This window comes from Rhea americana, unplaced genomic scaffold (genome assembly GCF_003343005.1).
Source record: "Rhea americana isolate MKP2758 unplaced genomic scaffold, rheAme1 scaffold_128, whole genome shotgun sequence".
Classification (NCBI taxonomy): domain Eukaryota; kingdom Metazoa; phylum Chordata; class Aves; order Rheiformes; family Rheidae; genus Rhea; species Rhea americana.
Window position 1 is genome coordinate 2,582,423 of NW_028185350.1, and position 18,664 is coordinate 2,601,086.

General features: G+C 47.8%; 6 protein-coding genes across 7 annotated transcripts in view; 5 read left to right on the forward strand and 1 right to left on the reverse strand.

The window, feature by feature from the left end:
- Window positions 1–6: 6 nt before the first annotated feature.
- On the forward strand, window positions 7–1,757 carry LOC146600127 (dynein light chain 1, cytoplasmic). Its single transcript, XM_085326189.1, has 2 exons — window positions 7–180; window positions 1,369–1,757. The coding sequence occupies exons 1-2, from the start codon at window positions 49–51 to the stop codon at window positions 1,504–1,506; spliced, it is 270 nt and encodes an 89-aa protein (XP_085182315.1). The 5' UTR covers window positions 7–48; the 3' UTR covers window positions 1,507–1,757.
- An 851-nt stretch (window positions 1,758–2,608) lies between these two features.
- COQ5 (coenzyme Q5, methyltransferase) lies at window positions 2,609–9,618 on the reverse strand. The gene is made up of 7 exons (XM_085326188.1): window positions 9,418–9,618; window positions 8,880–9,029; window positions 8,076–8,300; window positions 5,350–5,456; window positions 3,638–3,726; window positions 3,316–3,427; window positions 2,609–3,196 (listed from the first exon to the last, which is right to left on the reverse strand). The coding sequence occupies exons 1-7, from the start codon at window positions 9,572–9,574 to the stop codon at window positions 3,095–3,097; spliced, it is 942 nt and encodes a 313-aa protein (XP_085182314.1). The 5' UTR covers window positions 9,575–9,618; the 3' UTR covers window positions 2,609–3,094.
- Window positions 9,619–10,858: 1,240 nt separating this feature from the next.
- On the forward strand, window positions 10,859–13,740 carry LOC146600129 (dynein light chain 1, cytoplasmic-like). The gene is made up of 3 exons (XM_085326190.1): window positions 10,859–11,006; window positions 11,656–11,793; window positions 13,118–13,740. The coding sequence occupies exons 2-3, from the start codon at window positions 11,662–11,664 to the stop codon at window positions 13,253–13,255; spliced, it is 270 nt and encodes an 89-aa protein (XP_085182316.1). The 5' UTR covers window positions 10,859–11,006; window positions 11,656–11,661; the 3' UTR covers window positions 13,256–13,740.
- Window positions 13,741–14,147: 407 nt separating this feature from the next.
- The window catches only part of RNF10 (ring finger protein 10), a 25,659-nt gene continuing 21,142 nt past the window's right edge, over window positions 14,148–18,664 (forward strand). Inside the window, exon 1 of the mRNA XM_085326195.1 lies at window positions 14,148–14,444. Coding sequence (XP_085182321.1) covers window positions 14,282–14,444 — 163 coding nt within the window. The 5' untranslated portion in view covers window positions 14,148–14,281. The remainder of the gene's footprint in view (window positions 14,445–18,664) is intronic.
- LOC146600131 (dynein light chain 2, cytoplasmic-like) lies at window positions 14,376–17,016 on the forward strand. Of its 2 annotated transcripts, XM_085326194.1 has the most exons (3): window positions 14,376–14,444; window positions 15,316–15,453; window positions 16,637–17,016. In XM_085326194.1, exons 2-3 carry the CDS (start codon window positions 15,322–15,324, stop codon window positions 16,772–16,774), a joined length of 270 nt encoding a protein of 89 aa, XP_085182320.1. In that variant the 5' UTR covers window positions 14,376–14,444; window positions 15,316–15,321; the 3' UTR covers window positions 16,775–17,016. The 2 variants fall into 2 exon arrangements, with proteins under 2 accessions (XP_085182320.1, XP_085182319.1); XM_085326193.1 differs by lacking the exon at window positions 14,376–14,444 and having other exon boundaries at window positions 14,973–15,453.
- Window positions 17,573–18,330, forward strand: LOC146600132 (dynein light chain 1, cytoplasmic-like). Its single transcript, XM_085326098.1, has 2 exons — window positions 17,573–17,727; window positions 18,021–18,330. The coding sequence occupies exons 1-2, from the start codon at window positions 17,596–17,598 to the stop codon at window positions 18,156–18,158; spliced, it is 270 nt and encodes an 89-aa protein (XP_085182224.1). The 5' UTR covers window positions 17,573–17,595; the 3' UTR covers window positions 18,159–18,330.

Here is an 18,664-nt window from a genome sequence, read left to right on the forward strand (position 1 = left end):
GCGCCTCCAGCTCCCGCGTTTTCTGCTCTTTGCGCAGCGCAGGTAGCCATGAGTGACCGGAAGGCCGTGATCAAGAACGCGGACATGTCGGAGGAGATGCAGCAGGACTCCGTGGAGTGCGCGACGCAGGCCCTCGAGAAGTACAACATTGAGAAAGACATCGCAGCCCACATCAAGAAGGTAAACGCGTGCGTTTGTACCGTYTGTCACGAAATCCCTCTGCACGACGAAAAGAACCAAGCAGAGCGACTGGCGCTAGGGCAGGGAGYTCTAGGGAAACAAGCTCTGGAGGCACCACAGACTCAGGTCGGGCTTTCTGCAGGCTGGTCTCCTTATGTTCCCTTCCCCACCGCGCTCCTGTCCTTTTCCTGCTCCTTCCCCTTTTCGTTAACAGTATCTTGTTTCTTCCCCACAACGCCATCACCCAGGTACAGCTTTCCTCTGAGAGGAGGCCTGGTACGTGTAGTCCTTGGCTTAAACGTTTTTGAAGTCAGTCTTAAGGATAATGCAGTGATTGCTTTTTTTTTTTTTTTTCCCCTCTTTTAAAAAGAAGTGCTGGTTTGCTGTTCCTGTAATACAGAAATAAGTTTTTTTTTTCTCTTCTTCTTCCCACATGTAAGAAGTACTGTCTGTGCTAGCACAGAACAGATGGTTCACAGCTTAGAGACTGTCAGACTGTCTGGCTCCTGTGTGGASGCTGAGTACTTCTGGTGAGCTGCAATACTTGGAGGATTTGGCTGAGCAATCCTGTAATACATGAACACTAGCACTTGCTTGCTCTCACAGAAATCTAATTTGAGGGCTGTTAGATACTACAATATATAACCACTGAGGCAAGGCTCTGCCCATACTGCACTTGTACATACGGGTTTATTTGAAACGCATGGTAGGCCCCTGAGCATCATAGGAAGAACATGGTCTCAATATCTGTTACGAAGGATGTGCGAGGAATTTCCCATTAAGAGTGCTTTCAGCATGCTTGCTGCAAACAGATAATGAAGTAAAAATAATGGCTTTATTTGTATAGAGTTAGAACCAGTTGTGAAGCTTTTACTTAAGAGTAAGGTCTGAGTTAATGGTATAACTTTTGAGGAAAAGTGACTTTCCCTAATCATAGGTAATGTTTTCTGCTCAGCTACAAAGAACTATAGCAGTGGGTTTTTCTTTTTTTGTTGACTAAGCAGCAGGTAAGGTATAAGAGTAATCAAGCCAGGCCTTGTATTTAAGAGCRTATGTGGCTTCTTAATTGTCTTGTTCAAAAAGCGATACTTGTTAAGAATGACATCAAGTACCAGAAAATCTCTAGACAACACTTTGCATAAGAACCGGAGTAATACTAAATTGCTAGTGCTCTCTTCTCTTCTGCAGGAGTTTGACAAGAAATACAATCCCACTTGGCACTGCATTGTGGGAAGGAACTTTGGAAGCTACGTGACTCATGAGACAAAGCACTTCATCTACTTCTACCTCGGCCAAGTTGCTATTCTTCTCTTCAAGTCTGGTTAGAACCATGGACTGTTACTGAGACTTGCATCTGGACTGCAAACTCACTCTAAAGAGCCTGCTACCTTCAGCCTTCCTGAGGAAGCAGACGTTGATCGTCAGGTCTTTTGTTGTGTTGTTAACAGTCAGGGATTTTGCTGTAGTAGTTGGTATTTTCATTGTGGCTTAAAAAAAAAAGTGGAAAGGTCTTCCTTGTATTTATTTTCTTGTAAAAGTSAGCTGCTTTGTTAATAAAAATGTTGGAGTGATGTGGACTTCAAGAGTTTTATAGCTATCTACCCTTCTGCCCTATTATTGTTTGTACCACTCTTCTCCCCTGCAAGTGAAGGGGAAGCATCCCTCTCTTTCCGCTCCAAATTCATGGCATCCAAATCATAAGCTAAATATACAAGCAACCGCTCAGTCAGTAACTGTAAGAAAAACAGGAGAGCTTTTCCCAGCTGCTTTCCAGGTTTTGCTAAAGCCTTTCAGTATGCACATCCTCCTTTCAAGTTTTGGAATTTAGCTGCATGGTGAAGGAAGGTAGCTGCTTTTTGATCTCAAACAAATTGAATTAAYAACAACTACAAACTAAAATCAATGTTTTTCTTCTCTCCTGCTAATTTTCAGAACACAGAATTTTACTGGCACTTTAGCAAAGGTAACTGATTTCTCCAGGTTTTTTTGTTTGTTTGTTTGGTTTTTTTTTGGTTCATCCTTTGACAAGGGAGGAAAAGTTCCATATTGTTAAATCAATTGAATGCATTTTGACTGCTGGTGGCAGGTTTTATACTCTACCCCTGTATCCTATGACAGAAGCATCCGGCCTCAAACAAGTTAGTTTAAGAACAGAAAGAAATGTATGGTATATTTAAGTAGAGACTATACATCCACCATTGACCAAGTTAGAGCTTTCATATGTAAGTGAAAAATATATTATCTCACCTCAAAATACAATTTGCTGTTATTCTCCTTCAGAAAAGCTTCCTTTCTCTTCAAAGAGTTAAAATATTGACTTAAGTGAAAAGAAGTTAGTGCAGAGCTGTTTGATTTCACAAGTYTTCCATTTCCTTTTGAAAGAAGGAAGCAAAGAAGCAGCGTCTTAATGCCTGCATGACAAAGACACTGAGAACTTAATAAAAATTTAATAAATCCAAGTTACTTTGCACTGCTATGAAATCCCTCATAAAGTTTAGTACAAGAAAGGAGGCATCTTTTTTGAAGGCTGCTCAGTCTATTTCTTTCTCCACACAACCAGCAGGTGAAGTTGCTACATTTATTAGCATTGCTCAGTTTTGACTATGTCCATCACCTTGCACTTGAAGGCAAATACAAGTATAAGGAACTGGCCACAGAAGTCACTTTATCCTTAGGTCTGGGGCAGAGATGGGGTGGAAAAGCAGCCAACATTCTTCTGGGTCTGACTGCTGAGCAAGTATCTGTTGTGTAAGTTCTTAAACCCAAAGTCCAGGTTTTGAGTTAAAGATCACTTCTTTCTCAGAAAAGACAGAGTTCTCCCAAGACTTTCTTCTATCTTGATAGAGTTAAAATTCCACATCTTTCATATTTCTCAGAAAAAAATACAGTTCCTGTGTTCTGCTTGAAAGCAGGCTTACAGCTTGAAACCTGAATGAATGGCAACAATGCCTGATGTTAAATTCTGATAATCCACTTTCAAAAACCCTGCATCTTCTATCATTGCCTTGAACTCCTCCTGAAAAGTAATGGTTTCATAATTACAACAACTTGGAAGAACTGGAAGCCAGCCRCCTGCAAGATTATGCTGGGGCTGTCTTTTGTGTATTCTGTGATTCAACAGAAGTGCTGTCTTACCTGAGGGGGGAAGCGTCGGATGCTCTCCACAAGATACTGGTAAGACTTCCAGTCACCAGCAATARTCTCACCCAGAACCGGGATAATCTGGAAACTGTATAGATCATACAGCCTGCCCAGGCAGACAGCAAGCAGGATTAATACAAACAAGTTTAAAATCAAGCCTCTACAACAGAAGTTGATCACTCTACCACTGTGCTATGGAGTCTGAATTTGATTTAAAAATGCATAATGAGGTGACCTTGAAGCATCTCTACTCACCCTGGCTCAGTGCAAGTAAGACAGTCTTGTCACATGACACAAGGTATCATCAGGTGCCTACCTGGAAAGGAGAGGGTTGTTGACTTGACTGAATTCAAGGCAGAGAAACCTCCCTCCTGGTTTCAGCACACGATACGCCTCCTGAAGCGCCTGAGACAAAGCAGACCTGATGAACTCAATAGAAACAGGTGCTGTTCTACAAAACTATCATGTCATACGAAGGCAACTCAGTGATGAACTGAGGGGAGGGGAGAGAATGCCGACAATTTCAGAGGCAGTCTCTAATATTAAGAAGCACAGACCAATCCACTTTTGCCGTTACATAAATACATTTACACCAGGCTTTGACAACATGATGTCAGGGATGCATTTTTTTTCTCTCTTTCCCTACTCCTAGTTGATGAATGTTTGCCAGCACAGCTATCTTAAGTACAGACCAAACCCCAAAAGGGGAAGATGACTCAGCTACAAGAAACTGAAAATGAAGAATGAGACCACGTTGCACAGATTTTGATCAAAATACAAGAACTTATTCAACTGCTGAACACCCAAACAGATTGGAGAACGAATAACTCTGGGTTTTGGAGGAGCAACGTGCAAGAACAAGGGGGAAGGAAGAGGCAAGAAGAGTCTAGCTTTTCTATCTTATGTCCAAATAAAGCACCCAAAAAGAACTGAATCAACAAAAATTGTGTTTACAACTATGTTTTTTATGCTAAAGCAGGGCAGAGTTGTACTTAAGAACTTTTGCAAGCTGTACATCTGCTTGGCTTCAAATGTCAAGTTCCCAAGGAGTAAAATACAAGCAGCACACACAGGTGGTTGGATTTCTGGGAAAGAACCAGAGGCTTGGAGGTGTTCTGTGTTGGGCCTCCAGGGCGCTATGCTAGCAGACTGCTGTATCCGACTTCCACAAAGGGGTGTAAGAGCCCCTGCACGGGAAGGGTGCAGGCAGAGCACTGCAGAACACCCTCGGCATTCAAAGGTGCACACTCCGAGGCTGTCCAAATGCTACACCCTCAACCAAAAGAGCACTGCCAAGGTTGGAAGACACTCCTCCAAGACACAGACAACCTAGGCTAGCTAGACTGGTGAGCTAATATGAAAGATATCCAGTCATTCTGGAAGGACAGCTACCGGTTAGAATGAAGAGTACTACTACCGAAATTTAAACTGCACCTATTCTTCATGGAAAATCCCTCTACCAACCAGTGTAAAGGCACTGAGCAGAAGTGGRCTGAATGGGTTTGGGCAGCAGTGGCAGCAGCCCGCTGCTTCCTGCTCTCATCTCCGGGAGCTCTGCAGGCTGAGGCAGGGGAGCAGTAAGGGACACAAAGCATCTGACCCACTGTGGGTGGGACATAGATCAGCTGCTTTGGGAAGATTTGAGACATGCAGACTGACTACACTATGCACGTGCAGATCCAGTAATACCGTAAGTTAGGAGAAGGTGGGTAGTGGCTGCAGCATACAGTTCTTTTGCCTTGGGAAGAAATTATGTGGCTTGTCAAGCTGGAAAGATTGGGCACAATCTAGCTTTATTATTATTATTATGACAAAGGTGGGGCATTTAATTGCATTTTTTTATTCAAGCACGCTGCAGACTACCTACCACTTATTTCTGATGTTTCAGGAATAGACAAAGATATTCCTTTATGCAAAAGAGTTCCTCCTTTACCCTTTAATCCCTCAGGATTAAAAAAAAAAAAAAAAAAAAAACCACTCAGGTGAGCTGTAAAGCCCCCATATCCAGGGCACACTACACCAACTTACCAAATCCATATGAGTTACATTTCGGATTCCAAAGGCAATTGTGTAAACATCAAACTTATCATCATCAAAGGGCAGCTCTTCAGCATTCCCAACCACCCAGGACAAACCTGTAATAAAAACACAAGGACATATTGGTATCGAACAGACTTCATTTAACACAGAATACTTCAGAAAGATTAGAACTCCTCTATTCCAAAATGGAAAGACCATTAATGAAGTCAAAAATAAAACTAATACTGCAGTTCTGCTTTTGGTTGTGGGAAACACACCTTAGTTTATACTCACAAACCTTTCAAGGCCCTGTATTATAACAGTTGTCCTTAAAACAAAGGAGTCAGTTTTGCAGATCAGCCAAAATACTCCTCTGCAGATGTAGGCATGCTGTGTTCGCAGTGCTTTGGACTGCAGAAAAAGAGATTACACCTGAGTCTTGCACTGTAATGGAAAGCAAMAGATACTGGCTGCCTTTAAAATGTTTGAAGTATAAAGTTCCAAAAAGAGACTCTCTACCCAAAGAACTGGAATAATTATAGTGATTTGTTAACATCTCGCCACACAATGATAGTCAAAACACTTAAAACATTTTACTAGAAAACTTCCACTGACTGAGAAAAATGAAGAGCCACAATCTTTCCATTAGCGTTAATCTAATACAGCATGCAATCCTGTTGTAGCTGTGTTGCTCCTCAAATCTGAAGGGATCAGGAGTGTGTCTGTCTTGCAGAGCTTAGATGTTGTACAAAAACAAAACTGTTCATTTTAGAATTAATAGATCTTAAGCTCACTGTTTTGTTGACTCAAATGCAGAACAAATAAATAAATAGATAGATAAATAAGCAGCAGCTTTCTGCAATGGATATCAGCAGCCTGTCAAAGGGCAGTGAACTGGGAAGGGGCATGAAGGCAAGCAAAACGAAACAGAAGACCACAGATGTTGCCAGGACATAGTCAAATTTAATTTTTACAAAGATAAACCCACAGTTGAGGGTAGTATTAAACAAAAAGAAGCATGCAACATTATTAAAGTAGCAAGGAATTAGTGCTATTTTACACGAGGCAGCTTGAAAAGACGTATAAGAATTGAGAACCAAGAAAAGGCTTTGAGTGATAGAAGATCTGACCCTCAGAATAACACTGTATGAAAATCATGGGCCAGAAGATCTGTAGGTGGATATGTTCAAGGGACTATTAGTGCTACACAAGGACTCAGGCACCTGCAGTGCAGCCTACCATTCCTGCTGGCCAGGATGCTCAGCCAGCAACTGGACAACAGGCTTCTTTCTTTTGGGCATACACAGCCCTTAAGACTTGCCAAATCAAAGTCTAAGTCACAAAAACACCCAAAAAGTAAAGCCAATTTATAAGCCAAAAAGCAAATTAGGTAAATTTTACTTTACTTTGCTTAAGACTAAGTAGCTGGGAGACAATATCAAGCTTTATTTCAGATACTAAACTACAGTCATAAAGCTTTAAGTCTTTATGTATGATACTGGTACACTTCAGAGGTTCCCAAACTATGGTGTGTGAGAACCACCCTGGACAGGGTTGCAAGATGCTCAGAGGAGCCTGACACAAACCAAGGCTTTCACAATTAYTTTGTTGTGCCAAAAGCAAAGGGAGAGGCAGACAGGCAATGGCATGAGGCAGCCCAGCAGCAGAAAGCAAGAGCAGCTGAAAAAACCTGTGCCAGTAGCTTATCCTTCAGGCCCTTTGTGCTACTGAGCTGTGTGGTATGACCTTCAGCCCACAGTTATCTACAGGCAGGAACTTCACTCATGGCTGCTTGGGAGACCTTTCCTGCAAGACCTCACCTTCCCCACACGCACACACCTTGTGCTGGGAGCTGGTGACAAGCAGTGAATTGAATGCAAAACAATTCCCTGGCTGTGACTGCAACTCCAATTGGGCTGTGGGAGCAGGGTGCAGTGAAAGAACTCACACAACATCTTGTGCCTCTAACCAATACACCCAGGCTGCCAAGAGCATTCCTAAAGCTGGTACTCAAGCAAACTCCTGGTATATTTTATATTCCCCAAATATTTTCCAAATATCTATAAAAGAAGAGTGGATAAACGACTATTATACAAACGCTGTGCCACAAGCAGGACTTCTTTCTTTATGTCTTACTTCTTAAAATCAGGTTTTTCAATCAGGATTGGCGTGGTCCCCAACAAAYTCTAGATATCAGTGAATTAATCCATTGACCTGCAAACTAACATTTAATATAATTCAGTTTCTCTGAATATTATTAACATATTCTCTAACTGTGGAAAGTCTTACAGGTTCACGATAGACTTYAATTCTCACATTTCATATTTTCTGCCTTGATTCTCTAAACATCCATTAAAGCACCTTTAGTATAATCATTCTAGGGCTAAGCTCTTGTCTGTTACATGCATTAACAGTCAGATGAGTTTGCACAGATATAAAGAGTAAGTTTTGGTTATTTGTCCCATTCAGAAGGATAGCTGGACATCAGACCTCACATGCACTCCATGCCTGCATTTATAAAGGCTCAGGTATTTAAGAGGAACACCAAATCTCTGAGCAGCATATTGCTTTCACGCTTATTGGAAAACTAATTTTGCCTTGGTAAAAGAGTATAGCTTTGACATATGGCACAGCTATATAACTTTTACTGTAATCCTGAAGCAGCGATTACCTGATGGCGATCACACATCAGTTTCTTGCCATCAGAGATGCTACTGAAATGGTGCATGACTTACCTTCAGAGTAGCCAAGATGCTGTGCTTTCTGCCTCCCAACTTTTAACATTTCTTTGTTAATATCACAGACCACCACTTGGGAATCCCCAAGAGGCTTAACTGCCTCTTCCTGGTAACTATCAGCAATTTCTTGCCACGACAAATTCTGATGGTGCTTAAGCTTCCGCTGTAGCTGGCGTTCTCGTATGGAACGAACGTAATTAATAAATCGAAAGGCGATGTCACCTGTATTGATTTTAAAGAAGAGATATGCATTTTGTAATGTTTTCTGAAATTAGAAGTATTAAGACTCCACAGAATATGAATCCAGGGCTTTGAATATTAAACTTAGCTCAAATAAACACATAAATGAATAAATAAATGCACACATCTTTAAGGAATCATATTAAAAGTAAAGCGTCCACCACTTCCTAGAAATGGAAATAAAATTGCCCATGGCAGTACTATAATGCCTTCAGAGCCTTGCAGCAAGGTATTTCAAGAAGTCTCTCAACCTTTTCCCATAAAAGTCAGAGAGATCCTTTTCCTGTTTCAAAGACAGGAGAACTTAGGCCAAAAGCATTAGGCAACTTGCTAAGAAGTCTGAGCAGATTCAAATGAATCAAAATAATGTACCTGACTAAAGGCATCTGATTTCACTGCTAACAGAAAATACTTTCTTTACACTCAGTCAACTTGTCAAAAAAAAGTTTTATCTATTACTAACAGATAGATAGCTGCATACAATCTCTTTGGTCCATTGAGAACCACTGCTCCGAGTGACTGTGGCATCATGGTCATGTGAAACTCAAAAAAAGTATTTACCTGTTCCTCCAGCAACATCAAGAAGAAGGGTTCCAGGGAAAGGGTTCATTTTACGTACAAGAATATCCTTCCACACTCGGTGAATGCCTAGACTCATTGAATCGTTCATTATATCATATTTCTTGGCCACATTTTCAAACACCTGGTAAACTAAGAAGAAAGGACATGAGGATGAGGTGCAACTTGCTTAAACTGCTCCTGTAGAAGCAAAACCTACTCTTCACTGCCTTATGCAGGTCTGCCACCATRTGGCACTGAAAAACATCACTCCAAAAGCCCTCGCAAGAAACACGGCAGAATGGCAGAATCCTATCGAGCTTGTTACTTGGCAAACACAGCGTCTTCCTTTAACACCTCCAGACGCCACCGTGGAAGCCCACACAACATCGGCTCTGTTTAACTCCAGTAACGTCCCAAAGCCAGCTCTAAACACAMCCGCCGCGGCCCCGCCGCTCCCGCAACTACTCCGCAGGGGCCCGGCCCAGCACTCCCTCCCCCGGGGCGCCGCACAGCTCCGCCACGAGGCCCAGGCACTCACCTTTCTCCCCCTTCTCCTCCTCCGACACAGTCTGGAAGCCGAAGTGCGTCTCCTTCGCCGCGGCCAGGCCCCGCGCGGGGCGGACGAGCGCCCGCAGAGCCCGGCGGCGCCCACCGAGCAGGGCCCGGCACGGGCACAGCCCCGCCACCGCCGCCATCTTGCAAGGACATGACCTTTGCCCCCTCCGCGCCGCCGCACCAGAAGCCGCCGGGGCACGTGGCCCGCCGCCAATCAGAACGGCGGCGCAGGGCGGGGCCCGGGTGGGGCGGGGCCGCCCGGAGCCCCGCCCCCGCGCGGCGGGGAACCCTCGGGAGGGCGGCGCGGAGCTGGCCCGGCACTGCCAGGGCCGCCCGGCCCGGCCCGGCCCCCGGAACCGCGGGCTCCCCACCGCCGCCGCCCGTTTAGCGGGCGAAGGACAGCGCAGCCCGCGGCACTGCCGGGCCCTGGGCCAGCCCTGAACCCCGCGCTGCCGAGGGGTCTCTTGGTGCCCTGAGTCACCCCGGCTCCTCCCGAAGGGCTTCTGTCAGCAGCTTTGTCTGACCTTCTTAGATTCCCTGTTTTCGGAGACAGGGAAGGCTGCGCGTGCTTGTCGGTTCTGACGTTCCGGGGGGGAGGAGGCAGCTGCCCCTTCTGACTGCTCTCAGAAACTGCCGCGAATTCGGGCCCGATGCATTTGCTGACTGCTCTGCTCATCACATTGCTTGAACCACCTACAAGTCGGAGTTTTGAAAGCACAAGTGAGGYGCATAGATCTCTCTGAGAGATCACACCTGTTAGGAAATCACTCCACAGACTAATACTTAAAAGTATCAGATACTCTTTTGCTGCCTAAGCTTTTACTTTGATCCTTARGCTGTTCATCGGCGAGACTCCACCGTGACAGCCTACGCGTTTGAGCACGAACATCTGTGGGGGCCTCGCCTTACACATGCAAAACTAGGTGCGACGTAGCTGATCTGCTTTTCTCTACATCCTCCGGTGCAGGACATCGTTTGGAGCTTCAGACGTGTATCTGCAGGGCGTTGCTTTTTACATACCAGAGGGATGACCGGGAGAAGCTCCCTCGCCCTGCGCGGCGGCATCGCTGCAAACACACCACCTAGACGCTGCGTTCAGGCAGTTCTGCCTTGAAGGGACAAGGGCGAGGCTGAGCGAGCGCCGCGCACCGCCCGAGAGCGGCCTGCCCCCAGGGAGCCGCCGCGGCCCGGCCCGGGCCGGGCTCGGCGTAGCCCCGCGGGCGCGACCGCTCCCGTCACCGCCTCCCGCCACCGAGGCGACAGCGGCCGCGCGGTGCATGCTGGGCTGCAAGAAAATGCTGCAGTAAATTGCTATCGGAGCGCCGCGAAACAGCCAATGAACGCTCGGCAAGGCGGTGGCGGTGACCAATGGTTGGCGGCCAGAGAGGAGGGGGCGGGGCTGGGAGCGCTCGGAGGCGGGTGCGGCGCGCGCGGGTCGGTTAAACCGACGCGGCAGCGGAGCGAGAGGCGCCTCAGAGCTGCGYGTCCGCCCGCCCCGAGCCCGCCCCTGCGCCCCGCCCCGCCGCTCCACTTCGCTCCGCAGAGGGCTGGTCCTGCAGCGCCCGGGGGACGGTGAGGGGGTCTGGGCTAGGGTGGCGGCGGTGCAGCGTCTAGGAGAGGCRTGGGGCGCGGCCGCGGGGTGCTGGAGCGCGGGGGCTCCCTAGAGGGGCCGGGGCCCGGGAAGGCCGAGGCGGGGCAGCGRGTACCCGCGTTCCCCTCGGTCGGCGCCGCTAACAGAGGGGTCCGGAGTGTGCCGGCGGCCCCAGGGTGCTGGGGCCCCTCCCCAAGGGCCACGCCGGGGTCGCGGCAGCTCTGGGCGCCGAGGGTGCGGCATCGCCCCCTAGAGTGCCCGAGCTCCACTCGCGTATCCTGGTGCGCTTGTCCTGGCGCCGCTGAGGCTGTGCCAGGCGGCTGCACCGCAAGCTGCAGCGGCCTCCTTGGGGTGCCGTGGTGTGAGGACTGTCTCTGGGCTCTGCCGCCCGCAGGCTCCAGCCTTCTAGGATGGCTGCTGCGTCTGAGGGGTTCCCGGGCTGCTGCCCCTGCGGCCCTGAGCAGGGGCAGTGCRGGGRTTGTGACACCCCYACGGGAATGCRGTGCAGGGAGCCTGGGCAGAGTGGAAAAACTAATGGGGAGTGACCGTGCACATCTGACTGCGTGCAGAGGATGCTGGTGCTCAGTGCTCCTGCAACTTTGAARTTTTTTTCTACTTTGCTCAATGCAGGTAACCATGAGTGACCGAAAGGCTGTGATCAAGAATGCGGACATGTCAGAAGAGATGCAGCAAGATGCTGTGGAGTGTGCTACACAGGCTCTCGAGAAATACAACATTGAGAAAGATATCGCAGCTCATATAAAGAAGGTAAACCTGTTTATTTGTAACATCTTTTTTCATGAAATCCCTCAGCACATTAAAAAAATCAAGCAGGGGGAATGTTGCTAGGCAAGTAGCTCTAGAGAAACAAGTTCTGGAGACACTAGATAATCAARTTGGGCTTTCTGCAGGCTGGTCTCCTTGTGTTCCTTTCCACACCACTGTTATATACTTTTCTTGGTCCTTCCTCTTTTCAGTCACAGTACTTTCTGTTTAAGTATTTTCTTCCACTATCTCATTATTCAGGTAAATAGGAGACTGACAGCTGACCTGTCCTTCTGACTGATTGGCTTGTGGAAAACATGGCAGCTTTTTTGAGCTTTTCTGCAGCTTTCCTCCAAGAGAAGGCCTGTTTGAGATGGTCCTTGATTTTTATTTTGCAGYGTTTAGTATTAAGCTTCTATTCATAGTTCTGGCCAGCTGGGTCAAAGATTGCAGGGAAAGGACATGTTTTCTGTAAGTCTTCTGTAATCACACTTCTCCACATTTAGCAGTCCAGGCAAAAATATTAGTGGCACTGCTGATCTATTGTCCTTGTATGTGTAGGAATAATAATGACAATCTGTGTCATTATATATGTAGGAATAAAAGTACTGAATATGAGAAACATCTGGTTCTGATATACCTTCTTTGCCAATACAGGAGAATGAAGAAATTTGAGAGTTTCACTGAAAGTTTAATATTAAACTTATCTGAGTGGAAGAGCTGTTTGAGGAAGGCATCACCTAAGAAGAATGCTTGCTAGGGAAACATTGCTCTGCTCTGCCTAATACAGGAAATAAGAATAAATAAAAAAAAAAGCTCTTGCAGAAGTAGGAAGTATTATCTATGATAGTAGAGAAGAGAGTTTACTCTGAAAATTTTCAGTTGTTTGCTACTTGTTGTTTGTGGAATTGTGAGGAGGGTCAGATTTGTAGACGATTTGGTGTGGCAGAGGATTTTCTGTTAAAGAGTCTCTYTTAGTGCCCTTGTGGCAAATGAACATTGAAGTTTAAAATAATGGCTTAATCTCTAGAGATATAGAACCAGTGGCAAAGGTTTTAACTGAAAGCTGTGATTGCAGAACATAGTGTGACTTTGAGCATAGGGCGTGCTTTAAGACTATTCCTGCTCAGCTACGAAGCACTTCTGGGGTTGTTGGCCTATTTGTTTCATTTTTTTGTTTGTATTTTTCTGCCTAAGTAGCAGGTGATCAGTAAGATGTGTAAATAAGATAATCCTAGTACTTCTGACTACGTGCTGTTTCTGTAATTACCTTGCACAGAAAGTTCAGAAGAGTTCTTAATTGCTAGTGCTCTCTTCTCTTCTGCAGGAGTTTGACAAGAAATACAATCCCACTTGGCACTGCATTGTGGGAAGGAACTTTGGAAGCTACGTGACTCATGAGACAAAGCACTTCATCTACTTCTACCTCGGCCAAGTTGCTATTCTTCTCTTCAAGTCTGGTTAGAACCATGGACTGTTACTGAAACTTGCATCTGGTTACAGGACTGTATGCTGACCCTTATCACACTCATAACTTCAGCTTTCCTGAGGACGCAGACCTTGATCTTCAAGGGTAATGTCAGGGATTTTGCTGTAGCGGTTGGAGTTTCATTGTGGCTATAAAGATGAAAAATACCAAAAAGGTCTTCCTTGTATTTATTTTATTTCAAAAGCTGTCCTCTTTGCTAGTAGAGCTGTTGGGGCAGTTTGGCCTTTAAGAATTTTACAGGCATCTGTTGTTCTGCCCTGTTAGTGCCTGTGCTATGTAAGTACTGACAGTGTGTACTACTTCCTGTTTCCGATTGGTCTTTATTTTTCTTATGTTTTTTTTCCTTTGTTATATATACTCCAAGGTACAGGAATATTGTGTTGCAAACCTTGAGCTGTTTCTTTTCCTGTTGCTGTCTCGTGGTGAATCACCTTGGAAAATAAACTACACGGTTTACCTGAGGTGCTAGGTTATTATTTCTGGGTAGCAGATTTTTCTACTCTCTTTGCCCCTTTCAGGCCTTGGCTGTGAGGGACTCTGGCACCGGGCTGCCTCGCACGGGCCCGTGCTCGCAGACAGGCTGCGGCCGGGGGAGGCCCATGGGCGGAGCCAGCAGGCCCTTCGGCTGCCGCGGTTGGGGCCAGCCGTGGCGCGCAGGGACAGGCGGCTGGGACAGGCCGCGGGCGCCGCAGCGCGTAACGCGGGGCAGGGCCGGGGCCGCCGCGGCCGGGCGGGGAGAACTACAGCTCCCGGCGTGCTCCGCGGGGCCGGGGGGGGTCGGTGGGGACTACGGGTCCCGGCATGCCCGCCGCCGCCGCCGCCTATAAAAGGCTCCATCCGGGTCCTCGCCATTGCGGGGCAGCGGCGGCGGGGCCGAGTTCGCGCTGCGCCGCTCCCCGCGGGCCATGAGCCAGGGCCCCCGCCGGCTCCGCCAGCGCCCGTCGTGCCCCCTCGCTCAGGGCCGCCGCCGCTCGCTCGCCCGCGCCACCGGGGCACCCGTTGATGCTGCAGAGCTCGCCCGGCGCCACCCCYGCCTCAGCCTCCGCCATGGACAAGAGCAGCCCCTGCGGCTCCGGTGTGCCCGGCTCCTCGGCCGGCAGCAAAGCGCAGCAGCCCCGTTCCGCCTCGGCCGGGCCCGCCGCGGGGGAGCCTAAGCCCAAAGGCGGTAAGGGCCGGGGCAGCTCGGTGGAGAACCGGCTCCGGAGGAGGGGAGGGTGCAGCCTTTCACCCTGGCGGTGCCCCGCCATGAGCACGGCGCTGGCGCCGGGGTGCGGGTGAGGGGTGCTGGGGGCGCCTCGAGGCTCTGCCGCGAGCTGGAGCCTCGGGGCAGGCGGTGTCAGCGGAGCGGGCCSGGCCCGGCCCGGCCCGGCCCAGGAGTCGCGCACGCCGCCGCGGGAGGCAGCCTGGTGGCTGCACGTGGGCCGAGCAGGAGCGCGCCCGTCGCCCTGGCAACAGCGTCGGCGCGGAAGGAAACCGCCCCGAAAGGCTCTTGGCTGTGGCCAATGAGCGCTCGGCAAGGTGGTGGCGGTGACCAATGGCTGGCGGCCAGAGCGGAGGGGGCGGGGCCGGGGGCGCTCGGAGGCGGGCGCGGCGCGCGCGGGTCCGTTAAACCGACCCGGCAGCGAAGCGAGCGGCGCCTCAGAGCTGCGCGTCCGCCCGCCCCGGGCTGCTCCGCTCGGCTCCGCGCAGGGCTGGTCCCGCAGCGTCCGGGGGACGGTGAGGGGCGCTCAGGCTGCGGCTGGGCTCGGGATTGTGGGTGCGGCGTCTCCCCAGAGGGCCGCGCTGGGGCCCGAGGAGACTCTCCTGCTCGGAGGCTGCAGCCCTCTGAGGGGTTCCCGGGCTGCTGCCCCTGCGGCCCTGAGCAGGGGCAGTGCGGGSGTTGTGACRCCCCTACGGGAATGCAGTGCAGGGCGCCTGGGCAGAGTGGAAAAACTAATGGGGAGTGACCGTGCACATCTGACTGCGTGCGGGGGGTGACTGTGTGCAGATCAGTGTGCTTGCAGCTTTGAAGTTTTTTTCTACTTTGCTCAATGCAGGTAACCATGAGTGATCAGAAAGCCGTGATTAAGGATACAGATATGTCAGAAGACATGCAGCAAGAAGCTATCGATTGTGCCATTTTAGCCCTAGAGAAATATAATGTTGAAAAAGAAATTGCAGCCCTTATTAAAAGGGTAAATCTTTTGTAATATTCTCTTCTTGAAAACTCTATGCACATCAAAGATCAAGTAGGGAGAGTGGTGCTAGGCTTTCTGAAGAAACAAATTCTGGAGACACTAGATAATCAGGTTCTTATCTGAGGGAAATTTTCTACCAAATTCTTGACTTAAGTTGTCTTCAATTTCACCTTTAATAATCTCTTCATAGTAATAGCTGTGGGAGCTAGCTTGTTCAGAATTTGCAGTGAAAAGTCCTTTTCTGCAGTTCTTCTGTAATCACATCCTCTTGTTATGTGCTCAATTATGTTAAAATCCCAGTCTTGGAGCATTATATATCTGATGTACTCCAAATACCTGCTATTGTATATGTAAAAGACTAATAGACATGCAAATGATCTAGTTCTGATACATTTTGTCCTTTGCCAAATTGGGTAAATGAAGAAATATATGGTGCCAATGAAAGTTAAATCTAATCTGAGCGTAGGAACTGTTTGAGAAGTCATTCAACTAATTAGTATGGTCACATTTATTGGGGAGATCTTAGTTTCCTGTTACTGTAATAGAGACTGGGTTTATTCCACTTGTAAGAAATGCTGTCTATGCTAGTGGAGAATAGATGGTTCATAGGCTACAACTTGTCAGATTGCCTCTGGCTCCCATTTGAAACCTGAGAAATTGTAGTAAGACTATTTTAAGCAAGGCTTGTAATAACAGAACACAAACACTTGCATGCTCTCACAGAAAGCATCCTCATCTGAGAACTGCTGGATATGACTGTATAAAACCACTGACTGGGAAGTTTTGCTTATAGTAGATTTGTGTATCTTTGTATTTGAAACTTGYGGTACATTCTCATATATGATGAGTAGAGAGAATATGTTCTCGGATACTCAAAAGTTGTGGTTCAAGATCATAGTGTTTTGGGGAGGGGAGGAGTTTATGTTTTAAGCTTATTTCTCCTCACCTAAGAAGCACTAGTGGGATGTGGTTGGGTGCATTTTATTTATTTAATTTTGGGGCTATTCAGCAAATCAAGTATGAGAGGTAAGTAACACAATTCTTGTGTTTAAGAGCATGTACTGCTCCTGAATTGTCTTGTTCAAAYAGTGATGCTTGTTACACGTTTTCTTTCACTGATTATTCAATTCTTAGCATTTGGGTGAGATGTATACTAAATTCCTAGTGATCTTTTCTGCAGGAGTTTGAGAAGAAATACAGTCCCACTTGGCACTGCATTGTAGGAAGGAAATTTGGCAGCTATGTGTCTCATGAGACTAAGCACTTCATCTTCTTCCTTGTGCGTGGAGTAAATATTCTTCTGTTTAAAGCTGGTTAAAACCATGAACTGTTACCAAAACTTGCCTCTGGTTACAGGACTGCACAGTAACTGCAAGCAGGCTAGTGTCTTCAGCCTTCCTTAGGAAGCAGACTGATATTTATTTTTCTCCAAGGGTAATATCAGGGATTTTGCTGTAGTTGGTTATTGTTTTCATTGTGGTTAGGGAAAAAATGCATTTTTTTAATTTCCTTTCAAAACCCAACTTCTTTGCTAATAAAAATGTGTTCTACCCACAAGGGTTTTATGGCTATCTGCTCTTTTTTCCTCCTGATACTGCTAATTTTCCTATGAATATGCATGACCAAATTCCTGGGAAAGTATCTCTTCTAAAATGCAGAACATCCGGATACCGAACTGAAGGCACGACAGACAAGCGGTCCGTCAGTAACTGTAAGGCTAGCGAAGGCCCGAAGGCCCCGGGGCTGGGCGCGCGTCGCGCGGGGCCCTCGTGCGCGGCCCCGGCCCGGCCCCGGGTCAGTTGCGCTGTTTCTCCCGGCCGGGCCGCCGCAGGCGAAACCGCGGAGCCGCCGTGACGGCTCGTGCCGTGGCGGCGCGCAGGCCAATGAGCGCTCGGCGGGGCGGCGGCTGTGGCCAATGGTTGGCGGCCCGAGCGGAGGGGGCGGGGCCGGGGGCGGGCGCGGCGCGCGCGGGGCGGTTAAACCGACGCGGCGGCGGAGCGAGCGGCGCCTCAGAGCTGCGCGTCCGCCCGCCCCGGGCCGGCCCCGGGCGCCCGGGGACGGTGAGGGGCCGTTCGGGGCGGGTAGATAAGCGCTCCTGCAGCTTTGGAGCGCTCTCTTCTCTGCTCAGTGCAGGTGACCATGAGTGACCACAAGGCCGTGATTAAGGACACGGACATGTCGGAGGAGATGCAGCAAGACGCTGTGGAGTGCGCCATGCAGTCTCTGGAGGAGTACAACATCGAGCACGAAATCGCAGCTCACATCAAGAGGGTAAATGTTTGCTTGTAATGTCCTCTTCTTTTGAAATCTCTATGGACGTGAAAGAATCAAGGAGGAAAAACGGTGGGTAAGTGGCTCCACAGAAGCAAGTTCTGTGAACACCAGGTAACTAGTCAAGGTTCCTGCAGGCTGGTGCTCTTATATGCTTTTCTCTGCACCTTCCCTGTGCTTTTTCAGGTTCTTCTCCTTCTCTTTCACAATACCATCTATTTAAGACCTTTTCTCCACTTTCTCTCAACAGCCAATGAACAGCAATACTAAATTACTAGTGCTCTCTTCTGCAGGAGTTTGACAAGAAATACCATCCCACTTGGCATTGYGTTGTGGGAAGGAACTTTTGCAGCCATGTGACTCATGAGAGTAAGCACTTCATCTACTTCTACCTGGGTCATGTTGCTATTCTCCTCTTCAAATCTGGTTAGAGCCGTGGACTGTTACTGAAACTTGCATCTTGCTAATGGATTGTATGTTAACTGCAAACAACCTTCCACMTTCCTGAGGAAACAGACCTTGATTTTTGTTTTTTTTTTTTTCCTTTTTTCTCCAAAGATATCAGGAATCTTGCTGTAGAAGCTGCTGTTTGTATTGTTGTTGGGGGAAAATATATATATATATATATTAAAAAAAAAAACTTGTCTCAATTTCCTTTCAAAAGGCAGCTTCTTTACTAATAAAACTATTGTGTTCTGTCTCTAAGAATTTTATGACTATCTGCTCTTTCTCCCTAATACTACTTCTGCTACTTCTCATTTCTGTGTGAATGATCAACCTTCCAAAAAGCTTYTCTTCTGAAATCCAGACTGTCTAAACAGAGTGGTGAGCATACAGATATCTGGTAACTCTAAAAATAATGACCTCAACCAGAGAAAAGCAGGAGGTAAGAGGCGCCCTTTTATGAAGCCTTTCCAGAAAAGTTGCTTATTAGAGA